The sequence below is a fragment of the Panthera uncia genome, chromosome B1 (genome assembly GCF_023721935.1).
Source record: "Panthera uncia isolate 11264 chromosome B1, Puncia_PCG_1.0, whole genome shotgun sequence".
Taxonomy (NCBI): domain Eukaryota; kingdom Metazoa; phylum Chordata; class Mammalia; order Carnivora; family Felidae; genus Panthera; species Panthera uncia.
In genome coordinates this window covers 98,042,330-98,069,532 of record NC_064811.1, presented here as the reverse complement: position 1 = coordinate 98,069,532, position 27,203 = coordinate 98,042,330, and the positions used below count along the sequence as shown (strand labels likewise).

Here is a 27,203-nt window from a genome sequence, read left to right as displayed (position 1 = left end):
ATTCCTGCTTATTAGATCCAACTCCTATAACAATACCTCATTCTACATCTACTAATATATTCTTATATAGAATGTACATTCTGCCTGTGTGCAAGTATTTCATGTATGTATCTCTCATAACTTTTGTAAAAAGACAATACCATTTCTTCAAAAAAAGATTTTTAATCAGTGAATTTATAAAACATATTATTAAGACAATTCTTGAAATCATTTCTAAGTGACCAACAATATTTTAAATGTGTCAACACTAGAGTTATGTTTTGCCCTGCCTGTTTTACTCCTAGTGTCATTAATAAATTAGAGAGATAAAGGAAACTTTTATGTGAGAAGTTAACTTTTGTATTTTATATCTTTATTCAGTTTTGTTACACAAATTATTTAAATCAAAAGATGCTTAATGTAACTGCATTGGTCTGGTTTCAGTTTTTGGCAGGAGAGGAAATTGACAGCTTTGCTAAGCAATATTGTTTGGGCTAAAGTGTTAATCATTGTAACTTTATAACCCTTTATAACCAAGTATTTGCTATACGATAGCTTGTACTTTTACATAGAAATAGCATTTTGATCATCATCCATTTAACTCAAAGTGTGGGATATCATCATTCTGTAATATACTTAACACCATACAGCATAATGGTCTGAAGGTTAATTGTAAGTTTTGTTATAGTAATTATTCAGTTTAAGATATATGGAGGAAAATGACAGAAGAGAATTAGTGTGATGTTTTGGAAAGTGTGCTTGCTTAAGACCTAGGGAGAGGTTAGTCCTGGTTTTGTCACACACAAATTGTGGGACTTCAGGCAAGCCACTGGCCTCCCTCAGTGGCAGTGAAGGATGGAAGGCAAGAGCGTGGGCCAGTCTGGATATAGTTTCCAGTTTATGGAGAAATTGAAATCAGAGTATACTATCTGGGAAATTTTCGTTTAACATTTTTATTTAACACTCTAAATTAAAAGGAAGTTATAATGTAATTTGAAGGGAAAGCTTTAACTTTATTCAGCAGATGAACTACAATAGGAACACTGTTCAGATGGAATAAACATACAGTAAGTCCAAGCTAAATTAAAGGTTAAAGCATGGTGAAATTTTTAGATGAAAAAGAATGAATGACTTCAAAAGTTTTTACTGAGTTGTTCACTTTCAGGTCCTGTTTTGCAGGGAATGTCCTGATTGCTGAAATTAGTGTGCAGTTGACATTTTATTTTAAAAAGCTGGGTAGGGTATAAGGATAATGATCATAAAGATACAACTACAAAGCATTTTATTTTTCTAGTTTCCGTTCTGTTGATCATTAACCCTGGTATAGATAAGGCTGTGGTGGACTCAGCTTCCAACTGCATTTCCAAAGCTGGTTCTCTGTTTACATCAGGAATTTTTTGCTAAGTATCTTGACATGTTGAGCCTGTGAGCATAGATATGAGATGATGTTACATGATTCATTTTAAGTTTACACTCAGATTAATTAAAGACTTAGCCTAAAATATCAGTCATTGCCCTAGTGCCCACAAGATGGGCTTATTTAATTTTACAAGTTTTTGACATTTGTTGTTTATCATTTCGTGTGAAACTATGATACTGTTTAACATTCTTTTTTCTCTCGTAGATTTCCAGGTCCTCCACCTGTCAACAGTGCAGCATCCTCCTATGCACCATACTCACCCTCTACACAATCATCTTATCCAAGTCCTGCATCCACTTCATCCATCACCCAGCTGGGCAGTCAGCTCAATGCTATGCACATCAACAGCTATGGTAACAGTTTCATTATTAGTGTTCACTGACTGTCTATTTCATTAGCATTTTTAATGAGGAAGGTTTTCTCCATCTTTAAAACATACATAACTCTGGCACACCATACTGAAGTAATTTTTTTGACATTTTTATATAAATCATCTATTACGTATGGCTATAATTAATTTTTTTCCTGATGATGCTGCCATTTATTTCAAAATAGTTTGAAGACCCTCAGAAAACCTTATGTTCAATATTAGAGTAATAAAAAAAAAACAAAAAAAATTTCTGACTTTACAAATAAACATAGAACAGTGAAGTTAAAATAAGAAAGGTGAGGCTAGGTTTAACCTTGTGTTGTTTATAATGGGGCCCTAAAATGAAAAATATAATACTCCTTGTTTCACAGTGTGTTTTGATTCTGTATTTAAATCATGAAAAGAATGGAAGCTCAGATGTTGTGAGGCAGAAAGGAGAATAATAGGAGAGAAAACAGTTACAGTACTGAGATTTGTATCAATAGAAATGCTGTATATTCCAAGTGTCATAGGAATCTTCACTGTAATAGGAGCATAGTCAGCCATTGATCTTGAAGAATGTTTCCATTACTTAAAGTTAGTTTTCTGGAAGTATCTGTTAAAAAACCCCTCTATTTCCTATCTTTTATTGATTTCAAGATGGATAAGTCTCCAGTGAAGCAACTAAATTTCACATAATCAGAAATAGAAAAAATAATCTGGTGTCACATCTATTTCCAATATGATTAGAAAACATGTTAGTGGCCCATCCCTTCTCCCTTGTTATTTCTACCTAATTCTGAAATCTATTTGACCAAGTCAAGCACAGGCCACAAATAATTTATTGAATGTATGAGTTACCTGGATCATGCTTGTTACATGATAAAATTTTCTTCTATATGATTTTCTAGATTTTGTACCAAAATACAATTCCTTAATTAGTGACATGTATCATGTAAAGTTAATGCAACATAGTTAAAATTCATCCCATTAATTTTCTCACCAAATGCTTTTACTCTTTAAAAATTCTCCAGTTGTGTAAAATGCCCCAAATAGCATTTGTATAGCTTTCTGAATGAAAATTCATCTTGTGGCAAAAAAAAAAAAAAAAAAAAAAAGAAATTGGTGTATAAGTGTGCCTTCTTGTTTTATGTCAGGAAAAGAGGTGTCCCTGTTACATACTTTGTAGAATTGGAGAGTTGAGAAATTCAGTGTTCAGTGGTCTGGTCTTCTTTCTCACACAGGTTCAGGCATGGCTCCCCCTGGTCAGGGGCCCCCCGGCCCTCCACCAGCACCTTCCTTCCAGGGTCCTCCACGACCTCCGCAGCCATCTATTATGCAGCCTGGATCTCAGGTTCTCCCACCACCACCCACCACACTGAATGGCCCTGGAGCCTCACCCTTGCCTTCGTCAACTCACAGGCAGGACGGGTTCCCCGGGCCTGCTCCTCTGAATACCCAGTACCAGCCCCCGCCTCTTCCAGGACAGAGCCTGGGCACTGGATATCCACCGCAGCAGGGTAAGCAGCTTTGCTCTGTGTTACTAGGCATCCATCACTTAACTTTTAAGGAAAGCTAGTTTTCGATTAGTGTGGCAAATGCAGAGAAAAGGGGAACCATAGATATTCACACTTAACTCTCTGCCTTTATATAATAAGATGAAAAAATGCAGCATGCTTGACTGAATAGTGTAATATGGTCAGTGAACACTGCATCTGGGACTTTGGGTTCTAGTCATTTCTTTTTTAAATTTTTTCCAAGCAGCCAACTATGGTCCCCAGATGGCAGGTGGGCAGCTCTCCTACCCAGGAGGCTTCCCTGGAGGTCCTGCACAGATGGCTGGTCCACCACAACTCCAGAAGAAGCTGGATCCTGACTCCATCCCCAGCCCAGTAAGTGCTCTCTCTCACTCCCACCATCTCCCTCACAAAGGACCATTCTTTATTCACTGTCTCGGAAACTCTTCAGTTTGTTAGCATTTATCCTGTCCTTTATTGTTGAAGCACAATACCCATCACATAGAGGCTTCCTTCTTTATGTATGGGGGTGGGGAAACTGGGTTCTGGCATATCAGGGATCTCCATCACAGAAAGCCTGTGTAGATTTTTGTTGTTGTTGTTGTTATCACATAAACTTAACAATACTATTGATGTTTATATTGGCCTATATTAGCAGTGTTTATTGATTGTTTAATGAATAATTAGTAGAGTATATAAACATGCTAGTTTAAATAAATAAAGGACCCTTTTCAATAAGGGTAAGATACCCATAGGAAGTGGAAGCACAAGGTATTTTACATTTTGCCTATTGAAAATTGTTCTATATAAAATTAGAGCTATAACTTCATTCTTCTCCATCCAAGTGATTTTCTTTGGAAGATTACTCTTTCGTAACTGTATCAGTCAGCTTTTATTAGGTTATTCTCCATAACACACAATCCCCAGTTTTACTTCCAAACATGAAGATTTATTGATTGTTTAGGTGACCTGTAGGCTGTAGCAGCTGCAGTTTGGCTTTAGGTGCTGCTCTGTGTGTCCTTATCATTCCAGAAACCAGCATGAAGGGGAATCCTGTGTTTGGGACATGTTATTATCACGAGAAAGGGAGAAAAGAAAGAGAACTGGCCAAAAGGTGCAAGAGTTCTTAAAATTTTTGCTCAGATGTGGTACATGTCACAACCACTCACATGCCTTCGGCCAAAGCAAGTCATGACAAAGCCCTGGGTCAATGGGGCAGGGATGTATACTCCTGCTTCAGGAGAAACTGCAAGTCTGTATCAATGAGCCCATATGTATAGTCCTTTTGGAAGAATAATGAAATTGATACAGTTAACTTGGGTCTTTGAAGTGGTTCTATAAACATGAGTAGAAAAAGTTAGAGATAGCCCAAAGAGTACAAAGAGCTACCGTATTAGCCAACTTTTGCTATGTGATAAACCATCACCAATCTTAGTACCCTACAGCCACTATTTATTAATACTCATGAGTCATGGGTCCTCTGGGCAGTTCTGCTAGTCTGGGCCAAGTTCGATGGATTTGGTCTGGGCTTGCTTGTGCACCTGGGGTCAGCTGGAGGGTTGGCTGGAACCTGAATGGCCCAGGATGGTATATTAACTCTCTGTGGCTGCTGTGTCAAATTACACAAACTGGATGACTTAAAACAATAGAAGTTTATTCTTTTGTGGTTCTGGCGGCCAGAAGTCTGAAATCAATGTGTTGGCAGCACTGTGCTCCCTTGAAAGGCTCTATAGGAAAACACATTCCTTGTCTCATCTAGCTTCTGGTGGCTGCAGGCATTTCTTGGCTTATGGCCACATTACTTTTATTTCTGCCTCTGTCATCTTGTCGCCTCCTCCTCTTCTTTGTGTCTTCTCCTCTTGCCATCTCAAAACTCTTTCTTCCTCTCCATGAGGAAGTTATGCATGATTCCTTTCATGGCCCACCCAGGTAATTCAGGAGAAGTGCTTGTTTTGAAGACTCTTAATCTAATCAGTTCTTTTACCATGTCACAGGTAATAGTCAAAGGTTTCAAGGATTAGAACATGGACATATCTTTTGGGAGGGCCACCACTGATGGTGTTATTCATGTGCCTGGTACTTGGACCCATTTGTTAGTTGGGAATTCTTGGACTGTGTTACCAAGCAGGCTAGCCTGGGTTTGTTCATGTGACTGTGGGAGAGATCTGAGAGGGAAAGTAGGAATATACAAGGCCTCTTGAGGCCTTCCTTGACTTGGAACTAGAACATTGCACTTCTGTGGCGTTCTCTTAGCCAGAGCAAGTCATAGGATCACCCCAGAGTCAAGGAGTAGAAAGATAAGACTCTGCCTTTTCATGGGAGGACCTGAAAAGTCCTTGAAAAAGGCACACAGAGGGTAGAGGATTTTGGTTATTTTTGTGGTCTACCCACTTATTCTATGTTTATTTGAATATAAACTTGAAGATTTGTGATAAAGTGTCTGATCCTATAACATGTTAGAAATTAAGGGTTAATGACTCTTAGTGCCTTTATACATAATTATGTTACCAGCCATTACTTTTATGGCTTAATATTATTTCATTATTCTAGTTAAAGGAATATCCTATATTTACATTGAATTCATCATTTTATCTTAACTTCTTGTTTCTCTGCTTCTATATAACATCTATAGACCCTCTGGCTCATTCCACTTTGTTCTCTGAAGTTTTTAGCTCCAGGTTCACTGTTAATCTCTCCAGTACTAGTTTTTGTCACAATTATTGGCAATTTTACTATCCATCTTTAGAAACTTTCTTTTCTTGATCTTCTTTGCTCCCAGTGTTCTTTTCATCCACCCCACCTCAGTTATCCATAGTCTTACCGTTAATCTTATCATAACCAATTACAGGAAACTTCAACATCTCAGTTGAAACCATCTTATTTTCCAACACTGCCTCATATATTTTTGGCTCATTCCCTTTAGGACTACTCAAACCTGAATAATGATTCACCCATCAGGACATAACTCACCACCTTTTCTCTTATATCGCCTTCATCTTCTCACTTATCTTTTGCAACTTAGATTATTTGATCCATGATTATAGGTCTGTCCCTTATATCCTCTACTCTCAACTCCTTTGCCCCTCTCTCTCCACTGCATTCATCTAGAAAAATCCCATTTGTTAGTAAACCAACTCTCCACCTACTCCATGCCTGCACCCCAGATGCTTCCTGGTACTTGAGAAAAATCACACCGTACTTTTTTTTTTTTTTTAATTTAATTTAATTTTATTTTATTTTATTTTTTTTTATTTTATTTTTATTTTTTAATATATGAAATTTACTGTCAAATTGGTTTCCATACAACACCCAGTGCTCATCCCAAAAGGTGCCCTCCTCAATACCCATCACCCACCCTGCCCTCCCTCCCACCCCCCATCAACCCTCAGTTTGTTCTCAGTTTTTAACAGTCTCTTATGCTTTGGCTCTCTCCCACTCTAACCTCTTTTTTTTTTTTTTTTCCTTCCCCTCCCCCATGGGTTTCTGTTGTTTCTCAGGATCCACATAAGAGTGAAACCATATGGTATCTGTCTTTCTCTGTATGGCTTATTTCACTTAGCATCACACTCTCCAGTTCCATCCATGTTGCTACAAAAGGCCATATTTCATTTTTTCTCATTGCCACGTAGTATTCCATTGTGTATATAAACCACAATTTCTTTATCCATTCATCAGTTGATGGACATTTAGGCTCTTTCCATAATTTGGCTATTGTTGAGAGTGCTGCTATAAACATTGGGGTACAGGTGCCCCTATGCATCAGTACTCCTGTATCCCTTGGATAAATTCCTAGCAGTGCTATTGCTGGGTCATAGGGTAGGTCTATTTTTAATTTTCTGAGGAACCTCCACACTGCTTTCCAGAGCGGCTGCACCAATTTGCATTCCCACCAACAGTGCAAGAGGGTTCCTGTTTCTCCACATCCCCTCCAGCATCTATAGTCTCCTGATTTCTTCATTTTGGCCACTCTGACTGGCGAATCACACCGTACTTTTAATTTCTGACCACTAAACTAAGGTGAACCTATAGTTGTGTGATTCTAAAACTTGGCTGCACAAAAGAATTGATGGTGGAGCCATAAAAATATTGATGCCTTGGGGCACCTAAGTGGCTCAAGTTGGTTAAGTGTCTGACTCTTGATTTTGGCTCAGGTTATGATCTCACAGTTTGTGGGGTTGAGCCCCACATTGGGCTTTGCACTGACAGTGCAGAGCCTGCTTGGGATTCTTTCTCTGTCTCTCTTTTTCTCTGCCCCTCCCCTGCTGTATCTCTCAAAAATAAATAAGTAAACATTAAAATAAAAAGCACTGGTGCCTTGCTGCCCCCTGCTAACTTGATTTAATTAGACTGGGATATGGACTGGACATGGAGATTTTTTTTTTTGAAGCTCTCTTGCTGATTCTAATGTGTAGCAAGTTTGAAGACCATCACTCATTTTCCTGGTGACTATCATTTCTTCTCTCTTCAAACTCCTAACACTTTCTTCCCCTTTCTGACTCTTTACTGATAATCTTGTTTGTTATTTTAGTGAGAAAATAGTAGCAATCCAAAAAGAACCTCTGCATGCTCCGCTGCCACGTCTCCCTGCATCTGTGCCCATTTATCCCCCTCTCCCATTACTGTGAATGAGCTTCTCCTCCCAACCAAGGCTATCACCTCCCAGATTCCTTATGGCCTCTCAAAGATAACTCTTCAGCAAGTATCTCCTGTATTAGAGTTCTGCAAAAAACCAGAACCAACAGGATATATTTGTATGTATCTCTATCTATCTACCTACCTACTTACCAAGAGGATGTATGTGTGTGTATCTATCTATCTATCTATCTATCTGTCTATGTATCATCAACAGGATGTATGTGTCTGTCTATCTATTTGTCTAGCTATCACTCAATCAATCAGTCAATCAACAGGATGTATGTGTCTGTCTGTTTATCTATCTATCTACCAACAGGATGTGTATGTATATCTTTATCTGTCTATCCATCCATCCGTCTATCCATCTATCCATTTATCTTTCTACTGAGAGAGTTATCTTAAGGAAGTTACCCACTCAGCTGTGGGAACTAGCAAGTCTGAAATCTGAAGGGCAGGCCAGCAGACTGGAGACACAGAAAAGAGTTGGTTTCGCAGCTCAAGTCCAAAGACATCTAGAGACAGAATTTCCTCTTCCTTGGGATTCCTCAGTCTTTTTCTCTTAAGGACTTCAAATAATTGGAAGTCCTCACATTATGGAGAATAATTTGCTTTACTCAGAGTCCACTGATTAAATGTTAAATATATTAAAACATTTTTTTTCTAAGGCACTAAGAGTCATTAAACCTAAATTTCTAACATGTTATAGGATCAGCTACTTGATCACAAAACTTCAAGTTTATATTCAAATAAATATAGAATAAGTGGGTAGATCACAAAAATAACCAAAATCTAGATTGGCGTTTGACCAAAACCTGTGCCTAGCCAAGCTGACATATAAAATTAACCATCACATTCCTCTTTCCTGCATCATCTATACTTGTTTGAAGGTAAACTTTAATTTTTCACTGTCTAGATCATTTTCAGCAGAATATAAACACCCTGTAATACCTTCATCATTAATAAAAGAAGACTCCCTTGGCTTTTCTCAAATTCTCTATCTAGTTTCTACTCATTTATTGGTTCTTTTATAGCAAGAAATCTCCAGAAGAATTGATTCTGCTGTACTCAGTTCATCTCCTCCCTTCTTCTCCTGAACCTACACCAGTGTAGATCTCTTTACCACAGCCCCACCAACACTTGGTGCTTGTCGAGGTCACCAGTGACTTCCATTACCAAATCTAATGGTCCATTCTCAGATCGCATCTTTCTCAACATATCAGCAGAAATTTGACACATCTGCTCATTCCATCCTCCTTGAAACACTTTTTTTCATTTGGTTTCTGGGATACCACCACTCAATCTCTGCTTATCTCACTGGTGGCTCTTTCTTATTTCCTTTGTGGTCTCACCCTGTCTCTCTGACCTCTTACTATTAGAAGTGTCCCAAGGCTTCGTCATTGGACCTGTCCCTTTCTCTGTCGACATTTACTCTATAGATTGCTACTCAAAAGCATGCTGCTCCCAGGATGGCACCATCAGCATCAGCTGGGAGCTCACTAGAAATTCCTGTTCCTAGGCTCTACCCCAGACCTACTGAGTCAGAATCTTTAGGGGTGGGGCCTTGGAATCTGTGTTTAAATAAGTTCTCCAGATGATTCTTAGTTATACTAAGAAGCACTGATGTAGGTGATCTCATCTATTCACATGGCTTTAAATGAGGATTCAGATATTCCTAGTCAAGGTATTTCCTTGAAATCCAGATTCCAATCCCATTCTTCCAGTTCCTCAGGCCCCAGATCCGGGAGTCATCCTTTGTACTTTCTTTCTTGCACATTGTCCTTTACCTAATTCTGTTGGTCCTGGTCCTGGCCCTGCCTTATGTGCCTATCCTCGTTCAAGCCACTATCATCTTTCCATATCAATTATTATAACTCATCTCCCTGATCTTCCAGCCTGCATACAGCATCCAGGTTTATCCATTCATATTTTGAATCAGATCATGCTGTGACTCAGAACAAAACTCTCCAGTACTCCTCCAGTTAAAAACCAAAGTTCTTACAATGACCCGAAAGACCCTACATTATTTGCCACCTCTGACTCCCTCATGCCTCTCATCTCACACACACACACAAACACACACACACACACACACACACACCCCACCCCTCTGACTTAGTCTCTTACCCCTCTTCTCCATCACTTTGCTTCAACCACACCAGCCTCCTTATTATTCCTTAAACATACCAAGTGTACTCCTGCCTCAAGATCTTTGCACTTGATATTTCCTCTGCCTAGATATATACAGGACATGGCTCATTTCCTCAATTCCTTCCTGTCCTCATTACTCATCACCAGTGTCCCTTATACTGTTGTACATATCACTCCATATCCACAGTACTTATTATTACTTGACATAGATCCATCTTATTTATATATTTATTTATTGTCTGTCTTACATACAGTGTTAGTTCCCTGAGGTCAAGAATTTGGTTTTGTTCTCTACTGTGTCTCCAACAGCTAGAACACAGGCTGGTACATAGTATATACATTCATACAGTTGTTGAATGAATGAATGAATGAGTGTTAACAACAAAAGCAATAATAACCAGTAGTGCTGTGATTCATCTGAGACCCTTAAAATATATACATACAGGTCAGTCCAGTATAATTTTTATCATTAAGGTAATGAAATAACAATACCAGATAGAGCCTGTTTATTTTCCTATTCCCAAAGTTACCTGCTTTAACTGACTAAATAATCTCTTCCTTCTGGAAAGAAAATGTAAAATCATGTTGACTAAATTCCTGTTACATGCTAGTCCTGAGCTAAGTGCTCACTCTAATCCTTTTGGGTAGTGTTATTATCCACCTTTTGAGAGTGAGATCGCTGGTATCACCATTGAAACTCTTCCTCACTCCCTTTCTGTATCTGCAGGAGGACCACTGAGAAGTAGGGCTCTTCCTATTCCCCTCTTTCTCACCACCCTGAAGCTTACATAATTCTGCTTTGAGCAACCTGCCTTAAGTGTGCACACATCTCCTACCTGGCTTCTCCCTTATTGTTCATTTATCTCAAGAGAACCACTCTTTTTTTCTTTCCCAATTCTGTGATCCCAGAATACTCTATTCATAGCAGGGAAGTATAAAAGTAACTCTAGTGGCAGATCTTCTGAAGGAAAAGGAAATCTATACATTTTGAGGTATCTTTGACATTATCAAAAGTCACTGTCATCAAATCAAAATCCTTTAAGTACCAAGTCATAGTAAAATATCTCTATTGAAATTTCCATGCATTGTTAAATCTCCAGGCCTGTTTTTCGAGAACATGCATTTGAGGTAAAATTAAAAACCTATAGTATATTTTAAAAAATTACTGGAAGTGGTTTTTTAAAAAAAATTTTTTAATGTTTATTTATTTTTGAAGGAGAGAGAGAGACAGCGTGAGCAGGAGAGGGTCAGAGAGAGATGAAGACACAGAATCCAAAGCAGGCTTCAGGCTCTGAGCTGTCAGCACAAAGTCTGACACAGGGCTCAAACTCACAAACTGTGAGATCATGACCTGAGCCAAAGTCGGATGCTTAACCACCTTAGCCACCCAGGCACCCCCAAAATTACTAGAAGTGTTTTAGTATTTCTTACTCCCTTTATAATATTCTAGCCAAGATGTGAATTAGTTTAGAAATATAATTACCACATATGACATTGTTTCTTTGGAGCCTGTGCTTTATAAGTTGCAGACAACTAATTTAAAAACAAATTTTTTTTGGAAATATAGTCTATTTTAAGGTTGGAAACTGTTCAATATGTAGATTATTATGCCTTTTAATTTGCTTTCATATTTGACACTTCATTGGTTGAATTGATTACCATAAATTTTGATTATATAAAAAGTACTCCAATTTTGAAGGAACCAGGTTAACCTTAGGGTGGAAATATAGGATGTAATAGTGTTTTGATTTTTCTGTTTGCTTCTTGTCTCTGTCCATGGTAGCTTTTGGTCTCTTCTGTATCTTATGGTAGTTCTGTTTGGAGCATATTCTTTCTTTATCATTAATAAGAACTCAAATCCTATGAAATTAGAAAAACAGAAATGTGTGGATTTAAGGCAGTTTAAATTTATTTCTGATATGCCATAAAACCAATGATGTCAGTGCCAGCTAGGGCCTGGATTGGATGAGATGGGAGGGGAAAATGGAGAAGGTAACATTTCAGAGTTTGGGGAAGACAATTTTCATATTAATAGTTTCTTTAGGAATATGAAAAACTATATATCCTCCAAAGCTGTGTAGTACAGTCTGGGCACTTGTCACATTTTTCTGTTTTTTCCCTCTTTTTACTTTTTAACCCCTTGTCTCTTGTCACAAAAGAAGTGAGGGCAGGGAGAAGATAAAGAGGTAGAGGAAGGTAATTATTAGGATGCCTTCTTGTTTTCTTCTTAACTCCAATTACTGGATTTTGCTTATTATTTTCATCCCTAGACAACTACAACAGAAAGACAAATTTTTATCTCTACATTATTCATCAGTATATATTTTAGAGACATATGTGTCCAAATTAGATGACAAAACCTAAGGACTTTCGTGTCTTCTCATATCTGTACAATAGGCAACTTCCATGTGGAAACACTATGTTGTTCGTTTTTTACAGTCTCAAGGTGGGGGTGGAAGAACTTGAATGGCAAATTGAGGATCAAGAGGAACTTAAAGTAAAAAGGTGTTTTAGGTTATATTGTAAATCATTTATTCTGCATTTAATGATTTTAGCCTTGTATATTTCCTTTAACTACAAAAGTTATTTTCTTTATAAACTATTTTCAATTTCCTTTTCTACCAGAATATATATATTTATATATATTAATGCTTATCTAAGGTCCCAGTGACCAAATTGAGTAAAAGTTCTCTGAAAAGTCAGAGCTCAGAGTATCACAGAACAGAATTTAGCAGCTACTGCTCTAAAATTATGAAAGTAAACAAAGGTGGATCTGAAGGCCTGGTAGGCTCTCAGTGAGAATTTGATCTGAAATGAACTGAAAGGATTTAGAAAATACTTATTTGTATGTGTGTGACTAATGGAAAGGAGGGAGAGAGAGGGAATGTTTGGAAGAGTCTTAACTAACTTGCTCTTGATATCTTATATCAGATTCAAGTGATCGAGAATGACAGAGCCACCAGAGGAGGACAAGTTTATGCCACCAATACCAGAGGCCAAGTCCCTCCCCTGGTCACTACAGATTGTGTGATACAAGACCAAGGTATTTATTTTCAAAAATGTTTTTCATTGAGGTTTAAAAATTTTTCACCATTAAAAAAAAAGTTTTTAGCGTTTGTTTATTTTTTGAGAGACAGAAACAGAGCATGAGCTGGGGAGGGGCAGAGAGAGGGGGAGACCCAGAATCTGAAGCAGGCTTCAGGCTCTGAGCTGTCAGCACAGAGCCCCATGCGGGGCTCAAGCTCACTGACCATGAGATCTTGACCTGAGCCAAAGTTGGATGCTCAACCAACTGAGCCAGCCAGGCGCCCCAGAAGTTTTCACCATTTTAAAAAACTGGATGTGGGGCTCGAACTCACTGACCATGAGACTGTGACCTGAGCCGAAGCCAGACGTTTAACCAATTGAGCCAGCCAGGTGCCCCAAAATTTTTCACCATTTTAAAAAAGCAGATACACTGACACCCTTCAGTAATCCTATCATTGACAGGGAACCTCTTTATAGCTGATAATGGGGACCAATTTTGCCATCAATTGCTCAAGTTCTGAGAATGTATTATCAACTTAATTCTATTTTCTGCTTACAGAAGTCTAAAGAGTGTCTGGTGAGATATAGTTCAATGTACTAATTTAAGAAAATTATTTTAAGTTATGAGCTTAAAATAGTACATGCTGTACCTTGGCTTAATTTGTTTACTACCTTAGAAACATGGCAAAGATAGCATGAGTAGAGCAGTAGGGGATTGAACATGAGAAATCAGCATACCTGATTCTAGCCCCAGTGATATTTTTTTTTTCAGCAGGTTCTTTAACATGGGTGCTCTGTTTTTCCAATTTTGAATTGGGATGAGTAAAGGCTGAGCTCTATCCCTACCTAGATGTCCTCTGTGTGTACCGCCAGTTTAATATATCTGCCCTTGTACAGGTTTGTTCTTTCCAGGAATATATTATTTTTCTACCGCTTGTGGCAAGTTAAAACACAGCCTGATGACATCATTATTTATTTATTTCCAGAACGTGTTTTTATCATCCTACACTGAAACTCTATACCCGTTAAACAATAACTCCCCGTTCCTATATTCCCTGCAGCCCCTGGTCTCCTTTATTTTATTTACTGTCTCTATGAGTTTGCCTCTTCTAGGTACCTCGTGTAAGTGGAATCATACAATGTTTATCCTTTTGTGTCTGGCTAATTTCACTTGGCATAATATTTTCATCCATGGTATAGAATGTATCAGAATTTCATTCTTTTTTAAGGCTGAATAATATTCACTTTTATGTAAATACATTATGTTTATCCGTTCATCTGTTGTTGGACATTTTGCTATTGTGAATAGCCATAGCAGCCATATGTCTGCTGTGAACATTGGTGTACATGTATGTGTTTGAGTCCCTGTTTTCAATTATTTGGGGTGTATCTCGAGACATGGAATTGAGATCATACAGACATAAGGAAGACGTAAGGAAGAGTACGAGGAAGGCTAAGAAGAGAAGCAAGGACTGGTGAGGTGGCAAGGTGCAGGTCTTCATCATGTCTCTTGTAGCCCCGCCCATGGTGGGGAGACACAGCTGCCTGCCTTGGAGCCCTGAAGTTGGCCCAGCCATATCCCTTTGCTGTGACGACCCTTTCTCCGGCCTGGTTTATTAGCCGATACTTACTCGTGCATTTTTCGGGATGGAGCCCAAATCTCAGACATGTGCAGAAAGTCACAGACACACGTAGGATATAGAGGCAGAAGGAACCTTGGCCTCCATTTTCTCAGCTCTTCCACTTTACAGGTGTGAGGGCACTAAGGGCCAAGGAGCTTAAGCGACTTGCCAAAACTCCACAACTGTTTAGGAGTGGCACCTATAAAGAAAAGCATCTACTTAAAAAACACTGTTTGCCTACAAAAAATGTAGATAATGTTTCTTTGGCTACAGTATCGAATGTAAGACCCAACTTGTCCCTTGATTCTGTGCTTCTGCCTATCCTATGAGACCCTGTTCAGGTACCACATACTTTGTATAGTCACCTCTGATCCACATGGTGGCTCGTTGCCTCCCTGGGCCACTTCTTAATGAATTTGCTCTTCTATGATACTTACTATGCTGTATTACAGTTACCTGTTTTTGTTATCACTCTCTCCTACCAGACTTTGAATTAGCAATAATCGCATCACGGATAAACCTCTTTGGCTACAATACTGCCACTGCAGAAAGCTGTCTTCTACCAGACTTTGAAACCAAAGGCTTCATTAGCTCTGTCCCTAAGCCTGTAGCAGGGGGCTTAGCTTCATAAATATTTATTGAATGATTAATCTGTTGAATGTTTTCCAGTCAGATTATCCCATAATGCTCTTTATTAAGCATCTCAAAGAGTTTTGAATCTTAATTACTGAACTTGCAAAATTATCTACTCTAGCCATATCTTTCATGCCCCACTTTTGCATACCAATTTATGAACACAAATGCTCAGTGGCTTTTTTCAAAATTATCTTTGTGCACATTATCTTCCTGAAACAAAAGTTTGTTTAGTCACTGTTAGGAGCTCGTTTGTGTGCATATTGCACCTTCAAGAACTAAACCTTTCAAAGAACAAATACTCAATTTCAATATGTTAGTGGTAATTTTGGCTAGTAAAAATTGAGTACAATGAAAAATTAAAATATACTTGAAAATTTTCAAAAATCTTTATTTCACAGTCTGTAAAATCATGTGATGAGGAAGATCTTCTCTAAGTTGGTTTTTTTTTTTTTTTTTTTTTTTTTTTTTTTTTTTTTTGGTTTGAGTTATGTGAAATGTGTAAAATAATAGGGTTTGGGCTTGAGCATATTTACATTTATTGCTAATATTTCTTTTTATTTTATTTCTGTTGACGAAACTCTGGTTTTACTCCATGTTGGTATTTATCTGGACTCTTAACAGTAATGACCAGCCCACCTGTCTCCAATGGTTTCCTGCCTCCAGAAGCTGCCTGGCTAGTTTAGTTTTTTTTTTTTTTCAAGTATTACCTTACCCGAGCTAAAAAAAAAAAAAAAAAAAAAAAGAAAAGGTCCCATCTTTGCCTGTGGGCAGAAGGATTGATCTTAATTCTTCATTCAGAATTCAAGGCCTTCATAACTATATCCCAACCTACTTGGGATATAGTAAAGAGTTGTGATAGGTTCTAATACCACTTTTGTCATTTACTGACTCCTTAATCTTTGGCAAGTTACTTAACATCCTGATGCCTTAGTTTTCTCTTCTGTAAAATGGGGTCCTACAGGTATCAATCTCATAGGGCAGTTGTGAGACTAAAATGGTTCACATGTAACCATCCTAGAATGATGCTTAATATACTGGCAATTACTGTCATAATTATGAGTCCTGTTTTGGGCTCTCCTGCAGAGAATCTGAGAGACAACAGAAACATGGTACCAACAACAGCTGGATTCAGCCTGCAGTCATGTTAATTTGTCATGCACAGTATTTTGTCTTATTTCTATTTGAAGTCATTGCCATTATGTAATATCAGAATATTTTATGTAAAATCCAGATTTCTAGCTAGTCCTAAAAAGTAAAATTTGGCAATAATAGTTTAAAGCTAAATAGAAGAAACTCAGCTTTTTTATGTCCAACCTTCCACTCATTCCAGGCCTACCTGTGCCACAAAACCTGGCCAGGGAAAGGCTCCCAGCCCTGCCACAGTACCCAGTCAACCATGCAAACTCAGGACCATGCGCTTCCCAGAACACTGTACTTGCCAAGTCCTTTCACTTTTCCACTCTCCTGTTTCACACTCCTTCCTGAAACCTGCAACTCCTCCTCTCCCAACCTTTTACCTGCTCATACGACCTCCTTTGTGAGAGAACTGCACAATCATGAGTACCCTTCCATGAATTTTCACCATCATATCAGCCCCTGCTGAAATGTGCACTTGTGCTCTGCCTTTCTGGTTTTGGCTGAAAAGGAATGATCTGTGCTCCAGTCAGAAGCCAGCCTCTCTTGCTGTGCAGTACTCCAGTATATTGCTGCAATGAGTCTCCCTTCTTTCTCTTATGCCATCAGTATCTCTCTTTTTACACGATTATCCCATTGTGTTACACTCTCCCCTCTTAATAAAAATGTTTTCATGACCTGTTTCCCTTATAGCTACCCTTCTTTTCTTTCCTACCCTACACAACAAAACTTGGAAGGATTATTGCCAATTCCTCTCCTTAAAAGTTAGGAGTCTCTCAAGCTCACTATAGGCAGGTTTCCCACCCCACCCTCATTCTGCCAAAACTCTCTTCTGGATCTCTAGCAACTTCCATGTTGTTAAATCCAGTGGTCTTTTTTTTTTTAAGTTTATATTTAAATTCCAGTTAGTTAACATACAGTGTTATATTAGTTTCAGGTGTACAATATAGTGATTCAACAATTCTATGGGTTACTTAGTGCTCATCACAACGAGTGCCCTCCTTGAATGCCCATCACCTATTTCACCCATCCCCACAACTACCTCCCCTCTGGTAACCATCAGCTCGTTCTCTGTAGTTAAGAGTCTGTTTCTTGGTTTTCCTCTTTCTCTTTTTTTTTCCCTTTGCTCATTTGTTTTGTTTCTTAAATTCCACATTTGGGGGGGCTCCTGGGTGGCTCAGTCGGTTGAGCATCTGACTTCGGCTCAAGTCATGATCTTGCGTTCATGGGTTTGAGCCCTGTGTCGGGCTCTGTGCTGTTCATGGGTTTGAGCCCCGTGTCAGGCTCTGTGCTGACAGCTCAGAGCCTGGAGCCTGCTTCAGATTCTGTGTCTCCCTCTCTCCCCCTCCCTCCCCTGTTTGCACCCTATCTCTCTCTGCCTCAAAAGTAAATAAACATTAAAAAAAAATTCCACATTTGGGTGAAATCGTATGGTATTTGTCTTTCTCTTTCTGACTTATTTTGCTTGGCATAATACTCTGTAGCTCCATCCACGTCATTTCAAATGACAAGTAAATCCAGTGGTTTTATTGATCCAGCAGCACCACCATGAACAGATAATCATGCTTTTCCTTGATGTGCTTTCTTCACCTCTGGGACATCCGGTTAGTGCTTGTTTTTATCCTTCTCAATCCTTTAGCTGGTTTCTCCTTTTTCTCTGGCTTCTTTATGTTAGAGGACCCAGGGCTTAGTTCTTGGCCATCCTCTCTTCTCTGGCCACACTTATTCCCTTGGTGGTTTAACCTAGTTTCATGGCTTCAAATACCATCTATATGCTGAAAACTCCCAAGTGTATATCTTCATCCCAGTGCCCAGACTCACATATCTAGTTGTTTACTCCGCTTCACTGTGGGATTGCTTAATAGAGTTCCCAAAGTGGACATGTCCAAAGCCAGATCCCTGATCTCCACCTGCATACCCATTAACACACTCCTTCCCTTCCTGCTTTTCTTCTGTCAGTTGGTGCAACTTCATGCTTCTGGTTCCTCAACCCAAAAACTTTGGAGTCATTCCTGATCTCTTTCTATCTCACCTCCCATCTTCACACACACCTCAGACATCACTCCTATCAACAATCAGTGGACTTTTAAAATGTGTGCAGATTCTGGCCATTTGTTAGTACCTCTACTGCTATCAGGCTGGTCCCTACCACCACCATTCCTCCCCTGGTTTCTGTACAAATTTTGTTACTTCTCTGAACTCCTTAACAGCTGCTGTGCCCAACACATGCTCCATGCCGGCCACACAGGCCTCCCTGATACTCATCTTCCATCAGGCCAGACAAGCCCTGCCCCCAGGCACCTCCTTGGGTAAATCCCTTGCTTCCTTGGAGTCTTTACTCAAATGTTACCTTTTAAATAAGGCCTACTCTATAACTATTTAAAGTTGCAGTCTGCCTCCCACCAAAGTTCACGTTAACCAGATATGCTTTTTTCATAGCATTTATCATTTTCTAATGACCTATGTAATTTACTCATTTACTGGGTTTTATAGTTATTGTCTGTATCTTCTGTAAGAACATAAGCTCTACAAGGGAGCAATTAGACAATGTCTAAAACTTAGTAGACATTCAATAAATATAAATATGAGCATAGATTGTAGAATTGCATAATACTACTTTTTTTTAGAAATCATGAAGAAAGTTATATAAATAAGGCAATGTGTTATCTAGAATTACCTTGATAAATATTTAAACATTATAGGGCAGATTTTTTTTCTCTGCAAATTTTAAGTGTGTTCCTTTGACCTTTTCAGGCAATGCTAGTCCTCGATACATTCGTTGCACAACTTACTGTTTCCCATGCACGTCAGATATGGCCAAGCAAGCTCAGATTCCATTAGCTGCTGTCATCAAACCTTTTGCCACAGTTCCTTCAAATGAGGTAAGAATGATGAAAATAGTAATTCAAGGAACGCCTGGCTCGCTCAGTCGGTGGAACATGTGACTCTTGATCCTGGGATTGTGAGTTCAAGCCCCATGTTGGGTGTAGAGATTCCTTAAAATAAAATCTTAAAAAAAAAAAAGCAATTCAACAATTTACCAATTCAAAATCCTTCTTTCATCATTGTTTTCTTATTCTGTATTATAAACAGAAAATTGGAGAATATTTATATAATGCAAAAACATCTAAATAGATGAATATTCAATAGAATAACTATTCAATTCACTAGGAAGACAAAAATCTGACAAGCTATCTTTTTTGGCAACCTGTGTACCAAACACTAATGGACTGGATCACTTTTGGCTCTGTTGTAACAATGTGAATACTCAGAAAATATGGAATGTCATATACTCAGACTTCTCATGTGGCCCTTATAGCCTAGTTCGAAGCCCCAGCATCTAGGTGTTCTGGTGAAGGAAGTTAACAGAGCCCAAGGTTCATGGTCTTATTAAGCTGCTTTAATAGTCATGGGGCCAAGCTGTTCATAAACTCCTACTTAAAAAGTCGGTATGATTAGAAAGCGTATGTCTTGAGTTGGAAAGATGTAGCCAATATATAATTCATTTGGGTGTTTATTTTAAATTTCTGATATTAGGATGGAGTTAATGGATGTTGTGATTAAGACATCCCCCCACACTGCTGTGATTCTTTCTTTTCATGTCCTGAATGGTGGATACCCACATATACACAGAGACATAAGGTACTATAGTAGAGCTAGTAAAATAGGTTAGGAAAAGCTTTAATTCTGGCTGGAGCTTTGGCCATAACCCTATTGCACTAGTCCAGTCAGCTACATTGAACCCTGGATTCCTTTTGCTGCACCCAGATTCTCTTCCCAACTGAACCCTCAGCTTCCCTTTAATGGTTCTTTGAGCTTGGCTGATCTAGTGAACACCTAACAGCATCTGAGCAAAAGGCAGACCATCTGCACAGGAGAACAGATTTGTCCCCTTTTGTGGTCTGGCCATGCCAGCTGGTATGGGCAGCATGGTGGGAAGGGGAAGAGGGGTCTGCTTTACATCACCTCAGGGATGGAGGAAACAGAAGAGAGAACGCGTCCGTGTGGACACTGGCTTTCATGCCCTTTGAGATGTCCACTCATTCTCCTTGTAGTATGGCAGAAGGCTGCCCTCTCTTTGGGAGTGGAGTGAACTGGTTTAGAGTGGAGCATAGAAGGGGCTATTCCTGGAAGCCAATATTACATGCACTATGGTCTCATATTTGTAAATCAAGAAGTACATTCAGTATTTACTATACTTATTTTAAGTGTGGCCTCTTATATGATGGACCCAGAAATTTAATATAATGGCTATAAAGTTCTCTTTGAATCTCTATGTTTAATAAGGATAAGGTAGACCAATATGTAATGACAAAGAGATCCATGTTTAAATATGATATGTGTTTCAAATAATAGCTAGAAATAATTTTTTAGCTATTTTCACATTTCATTATGAAAATTTTCAAGCATACAGAAAATTTGAAAGAACTTTATGGTGAACACCTATATATCTGCCACCTAGATTCCACCATTAATATTTAACTATTCTTGCTTTGTCACTGCTTGAGTCATCTGTCCATCAATCTGCCTTTTTTAAATGCATTTCAGAGTAAATTGCAGACATTAATTAGTACACTTCCCCCTAAATACTCCAGCATTCATGGCATTAATAAGAGTTCAATATTTTCTTACAGATTGTTTTTCCTTTTGAGGTAAAATTGATTTACAGTAAAATGCACATATCTTAAATACGATTAACTGAATTTTGACAAATGGATATATCTGTGCAACTCAAACTCCTCTGAAGATGAAAAACATTACTGTCATTCTTAGAAGTGTCTCCTGCCCTTTCCACCAGCCTCCCCTAACAACCTTTCTTCCTTGGCAAGCATCGTTCTGATTTTTTTTCCACCATAGATTTGTTTTGTCTCTTCTAGGTGCTCATGTGAACAGACTTCTAGGGTATGCACTCTTCTGTGTTAGGCTTCTGCCAGCAGCTTAATGTTTTAGAGCACCATAAACATGCTATTGCCTGTGTTAGTATTGTGTTCTTTTTTTTAGTGCTGAATAGTATTTTACTGTATGGGCATACCGGTTTGTTTAGCTAGTCTTTTATGATGAACATCTGGGCTGTTTCCAGTGTTTGGCTGTTGTGAATAAAGATTCCATGAATATTCTTGTACAAGTCTTTCTGTGGACATATATTCATTTCTCTTGGATTAATACCTATGAGTAGTTTGCTGGCTCATGAGGTACATGTTTATTTATTTTATAAGAAACTGCCAGGGGCACCTGGGTGGCTCAGTCAGTTGAGCATCTGACTCTTGGTTTCGGCTCAGGTCATGATTTCACAGTTTGTGAGTTCAATCCCCAAGTCAGGCTCCACACTGATGGCACGGAGCCTGCTTGGGATTCTCTCTCCCTCTCTCTTCGCTCCTCCCTTGTGCATTCTCTCTTCCTCTCTCTCTCTCTCTCTCTCTCTCTCTCTCTCTCTCTCAAAATAAATAAATAAACTTAAAAAAAAAAAAAAAGGAAAAAGAAACCACCAAACCATTTTCCAAAATGGGTGTACCGCTCTACAGTCTTTCTAACATTGTATCAGAGAGCCTCTCTGTTTGCCGTAGTCGTCTTTTTAATTTTAGGAAGTTCTGATGGCTCTGTAGTAGTAACTGTGAGATGTATTTTTAATTTCACTTTTTATACTTTGAACAAATTTAAATTAAAAGAGGACTAGTGAATAATATCACACTCACATACCTACTTCCCATCATTAACAAATATTAATATTTTGTGATATTTTCTTAAAATAATTTTATGGGAATTAAATCTTCCTAGCTATATAGGGTATTTCCTTTATCAGGCCATTCCTCTCCTCCCTCCCCTTTAGGGGCAGATGCTATAATGAATTTGTATCTATCCTTCCTATATGTGACTTTATATATAGACTTCATGCTCATGGGTCCATGGTAATACATAGTATTGTTTTGCTTTTTAATGAATCAATTAATTTTAAATAAGTAAAATATAAACTTATATGAAAGGGGTCTACAGTGAAAAAAGGTCTCTTCTTACCATTCTATCCTCCCCCTTACAGATGACCTTTATCTATTCTTTATGATTCCTTCTAGAAATGAAAAATGCATATACCAGCATGTAAGTACACATCCTTTAAAAAAATAAATATATAAATGGTCGTATAGCATAGAGACTCTTTTTCACATTTCTTTTTTCAATTAAAGTGTCTGGGGGGCACCTGGTTGGCTTAGTCTGTTAAATGTTCGACTCTTGATTTCAGCTCAAGTCATGATCTCACGGTTTGTGTGTTTGAGCCCCGCATCCAGTTTTGTACTTACAATGCAAAGACTGCTTGGGATTTTCTCTCTCTCCCTCTCTCTCTGCCCTTCTCTCTCTCTCTCAAAATAAATAAAATAAACATTAACAAAATATCTGGCACTCCTACCATGTTGCTACCTACAGAGCTGCTGCCTTATTCTTTCCAACAGCTGTGTGGCATGATATATTAGCAAGATAACCACTGTTGTCAACTGTATGTATCAATTTTAAAATATGTAAGATCCCAGGGATTTACAATTTTTAAATGTGAATCCTAAAATTGAGGGAAATATAGTAACATGAGTGTGCTTTAAAGAATGTCAGATCAAACCCTTGACACATCTCCCGGCAGGGAGCGGCCGGGGAGCAGGGGAGGAAGGATTGCTCTGGATGTACACTCTCTACCTCACTCATTCCTATGCCACCTGAATCATTTTGCAGTAATCTGTTCATAATAAGAAGGTAACACTTGGACCTTGAAAGAGGCTTGTGCGGCAGTTTTGTAATGTATCAGTGTGTGTGCTACGTGGGATTTCTGCCCCTGGGCAGTATTAGCTTCTGTGCACTTTGTCCACAGCAATGAATTTGCACAGTTTTCAGCTACACACTAGTAAAAACCTCTCCTCCTTGCTCCTCCCCATGACCCAGGTGCCCCAGGCCAAACTCCCACGAAACAGAACAAAACTCAACAGCTATTCATACCCAACACCAGAATCTGTAACCACCTTCTTATCACCATTTAGTATTAACAATGAAATTATTCAGTAAGAGGTTCCTGAAAATGAAATGTAGTATTTAGTTGAGAAAAGCTTAAATCTTAGTTCAAGCCCCACCCCCAATACGTATACACATTTCTTTTTCTTTTTTTAAAAGTTTTTATTTTATTTTGGAAGAGAGAAAGCAAAAGCAGGGGAGGGGCAGAGAGAGAGGGAGACGGGGGACCCAAAGAAGGCTCTGCGTTGCCAACAGAGAGCCTGATGTGGGGCTTAAACTCATGAACCGTGAGATTGTGACCTGAGCTGAAGTCGGATACTTAACTGATTGAGCCACCCAGGCGTCCCATCATATACACATTTCTCACACAGACCAAATGTGTGTGCTTTCTATTTTCCAAAATTGTTTGATCTGACCAAATACTATTTCCTCACCAGCATGAGGTTTTCCTTCCTTTGGTGAAAATTTATGCTGCATTTTAGTCTTGTGCTTCCCAAAGTAATAAATGGATGAGTTTAGAGTGGTGGCTTATTTTTGGAATCTGACTTAGGGAGAAGCTCTGCTTGAGAAAATAACACACTTTATTCTTTTCATGTTGCTAGAGACTCTGCACACTAAGTAAATGTATTTTGACAGTACTGTGTTTTCTATTGCAGTTCTCTCTACAGAAGCTCTTCCTTTTCTTTAGACCTTTAAAAACAGGATTACTCTGAATACACTGTGTGTGTGTGTATACATATATATATGTACTGACATATATATATATATATATATATGTATATATGTATTGACAAATAAAATTGTAAGATATTTAATGAATATACTATATTTAGAAAGGATTACTGTCTCTTACATAGCAGTGTCTCCTGGGTTGAATGAAGACATTCTCCATTTAAAGAACTACACTTACTTTTATATGTTGAAATAGGCTTAGAGTTAAAAAAAAAAATAAGAAATATTAAAGGGATATTAAAACACCAGGAAGAAGTTCCTAAAGGTTGTGTTCTCAAAAAAATTGTCTTCCTCTTTGGGGATTAACTTCACCTGAATGAGGCGAGCCACTAGCATTAAGGAACCATCCCTGCTCCACTAGTGATGAGCTGGGTGAAGTAGGATTTAGGGCTCCTTGACAGACTCTCACTTTGTGGTTTCCATGACACCTTACTGGTGTATTTTTTTCTACCTCACAGGCAGGAAACATTTTAGTTCCCTGTGTTTTTTTTTCCTGATGTAATATTGCGGTTCACCAAGGCATGGACTTGGGATCTTCTCTTCTCTCTTTAGGCTTCTTTTCCTTCCAAAGACCAAATATCATCTGTAACAGCTGCTCTATATTACTTAAGGGAATAATAGTAGTCAATCTTACAGAGTACTAATGAGTAAAATTATAGGGGTTTTTAAAAAATTTATATTAATTTTTAAATTTTTTAACATTCATTTTTTACAGAGACAGAATGTGAGCAGAGAAGAGGCAGAGAGAGGGGGATACACAGAATCTGAAGCAGGCTGCAGGCTCTGAGCTGTCAGCACAGAGCCTGATGTGGGGCTTGAACACATGAATTGTCAGATCCTGACCTGAGCCAAAGTCAGAGGCTTAAGTGACTGAGCCACCCAGGTGCCCCTATAAGGTTTTTTTTTTTTTTTTTAACTTTTTAATGTTTATTTATTTTTGAGAGAGAGAGAGAGAGAGACAGAGTGTGAGCAGGGGAGGGGCAGAGAAATAAGGAGACACAGAATCTGAAGCAGGCTCCAGGCTCCAAGCTGTCCGCACGAAGCCTGATGCGGGGCTTAAACTCATGAACCCTGAGATCATGACCTGAGGCAAAATCTGACACTCAACTGACTGAGCCATGCAGGCACTCCTCTAAGGGTTTTGTTTTTTTTTTAATGTATGTTCATTTATTTGTTCTTCACATCAACCTATTTATTATCCCACTTTAGATACAAGGAAAATGAGGCACAGTCAGGTAACTCATTAAGGCCAATGGCTACTAAGTCACAGAGGTAGGATTCCAACCCAGGCAGTCAAACAGCCAGGTCCTTAACTCCAGTCACTGTGCTGTTACTGTCTCACTCAGTCATTCCTACTTATTCACATACCCAAATACTTTTCTGAAATCTCTCCTTAGGTACCTCATAGAAACCTCAAGCTTAATATGTTCAATGGTGGATTTCTGATCTCTAACCCTAAACCAGTTCATTGTTCCATGTATCTATAAGTGATACTATTATATATTTAACTGCTTGAGCCAGAAACCAAAAACTAAATAAGCAATTATAGTTAATAATAGAAAATGAGGAACATGCTGAAATTTGATATTTATAATCTATAATCAAGTAAATAAAATTTAAAGTATCTTTCTTAAAGGTAAGTGGGTTATATGAATACTTTTATTCTCCATATGAACAATATTTTATTTACTATTTTTAGGTATAGTAAACTTTAAGGTTTTACTCCTTATCTGAGTAACAATTGCCATCATTGCTGCAATTTAAAAAAAGGATATCTCTAAAGATATCTTGATTTGGCATCTATCAAAAGGATATAATACAGTTTTTTTTTTTTTTTTAGTTGCTTCTATTTGACAGAACCTTTTAAAGCATGCCACTGTGTTAGCAACGGCCGATAAAAATAAACCTAATCCAAGCAGTTATGATCAGAGAATGTTCCCTGTGAGCATTTGCTTTGGAGATGTATGCTATTTCCAAGAGCATATATATCATTGTTGTTTAAGATTTCATGTTCCTTACCATAAATTTTAATTTTTGTATGTTTTTCAAGTGAAACCCATTGCCACATTCAGTGTAATTAACTATGAAAGTAATTGGTTATCTTTTGTTTAGTAACTTGTGATTTTATTTTTGATGCTGTATTTTAAAAATGGAGGTAGACACAGGTTTCAGTGTAAAAGGATTGAAGATTATACTTAATTTTGCATTTTCTTCAAAATAGGAAATCTTTACATTTTAGACAAGTGTGTAGATTTAATTATACATCGCATTTAGTAATTTCACCTATAAACCAGATGACAGAAGCTTTTACTACATCTGTGACTAGAAATCTGAAATATGTGTATATTTTTAAAATTGTAAATGGATATAATAGTCAAAGTAATTTCTTGCTGAATTAATATAGTGCAGATAAGCTTTTATCCAAGTCTTTAAATTTCACTTGATTTATAATCCCCTAATACTCTGTGCTAGGAACTGAGGTGAACTTTAGGGATATGAGGGAAGACAAGACAATTACTCTTGTCTAGGACTTACAGAAAATTTCCAAGTACCCAGCTAATTTTGGTGCAGTGTGGAAAAAACTCTGATGGGTACAACTTTGTTCTGTGGAGTTTAGGTTTCAGGAAGTTTTACCTTAGTTATGACTTAATGAAGAAGCTTGTTCTGTTATTAAATACTATTTAAATTCTTTTTTCTTTTTTTTTTTTAATTTTAGAAATAGTGCGAGTGGAGGAGAAGGGCAGAAGGGGAGAGAGAGAGAGAGAGGGAGAGAGGTAGAGAGAGAGAGAGGGAGAGGGAGAGAGAGAATGAATCTTAAGCATGCTGAGCATGGAGCCTGATGTGGGGCTTGATCCCATGAGCCTGGGATCATGACCTGAGCTGAAATCAAGAGTCGGATGCTCAACCACCTGAGCCACCAAGGTGCCCCTAAATTCTTTTTCTTTAACGATTATTCATATTCTCATAGATTCAGTAGATATGAAGAAGTGATTGCAAAGAAAGAGGAATGGATGTCA

At 38.2% G+C, this 27,203-nt stretch overlaps 1 protein-coding gene across 4 annotated transcripts in view; it reads left to right on the top strand.

Annotated features, from left to right (window-relative positions):
- The window catches only part of SEC24D (SEC24 homolog D, COPII coat complex component), a 110,148-nt gene that overhangs the window by 22,023 nt on the left and 60,922 nt on the right, over nucleotides 1–27,203 (top strand). For 3 of the 4 annotated variants that reach the window (XM_049631092.1, XM_049631089.1, XM_049631091.1), the window contains exons 4-8: nucleotides 1,604–1,752; nucleotides 2,993–3,268; nucleotides 3,510–3,640; nucleotides 12,980–13,091; nucleotides 19,222–19,349. In XM_049631092.1, the coding sequence (XP_049487049.1) occupies nucleotides 1,604–1,752; nucleotides 2,993–3,268; nucleotides 3,510–3,640; nucleotides 12,980–13,091; nucleotides 19,222–19,349 (796 nt within the window). The remainder of the gene's footprint in view (nucleotides 1–1,603; nucleotides 1,753–2,992; nucleotides 3,269–3,509; nucleotides 3,641–12,979; nucleotides 13,092–19,221; nucleotides 19,350–27,203) is intronic. The other variant, XM_049631090.1, reaches the window with a different exon arrangement.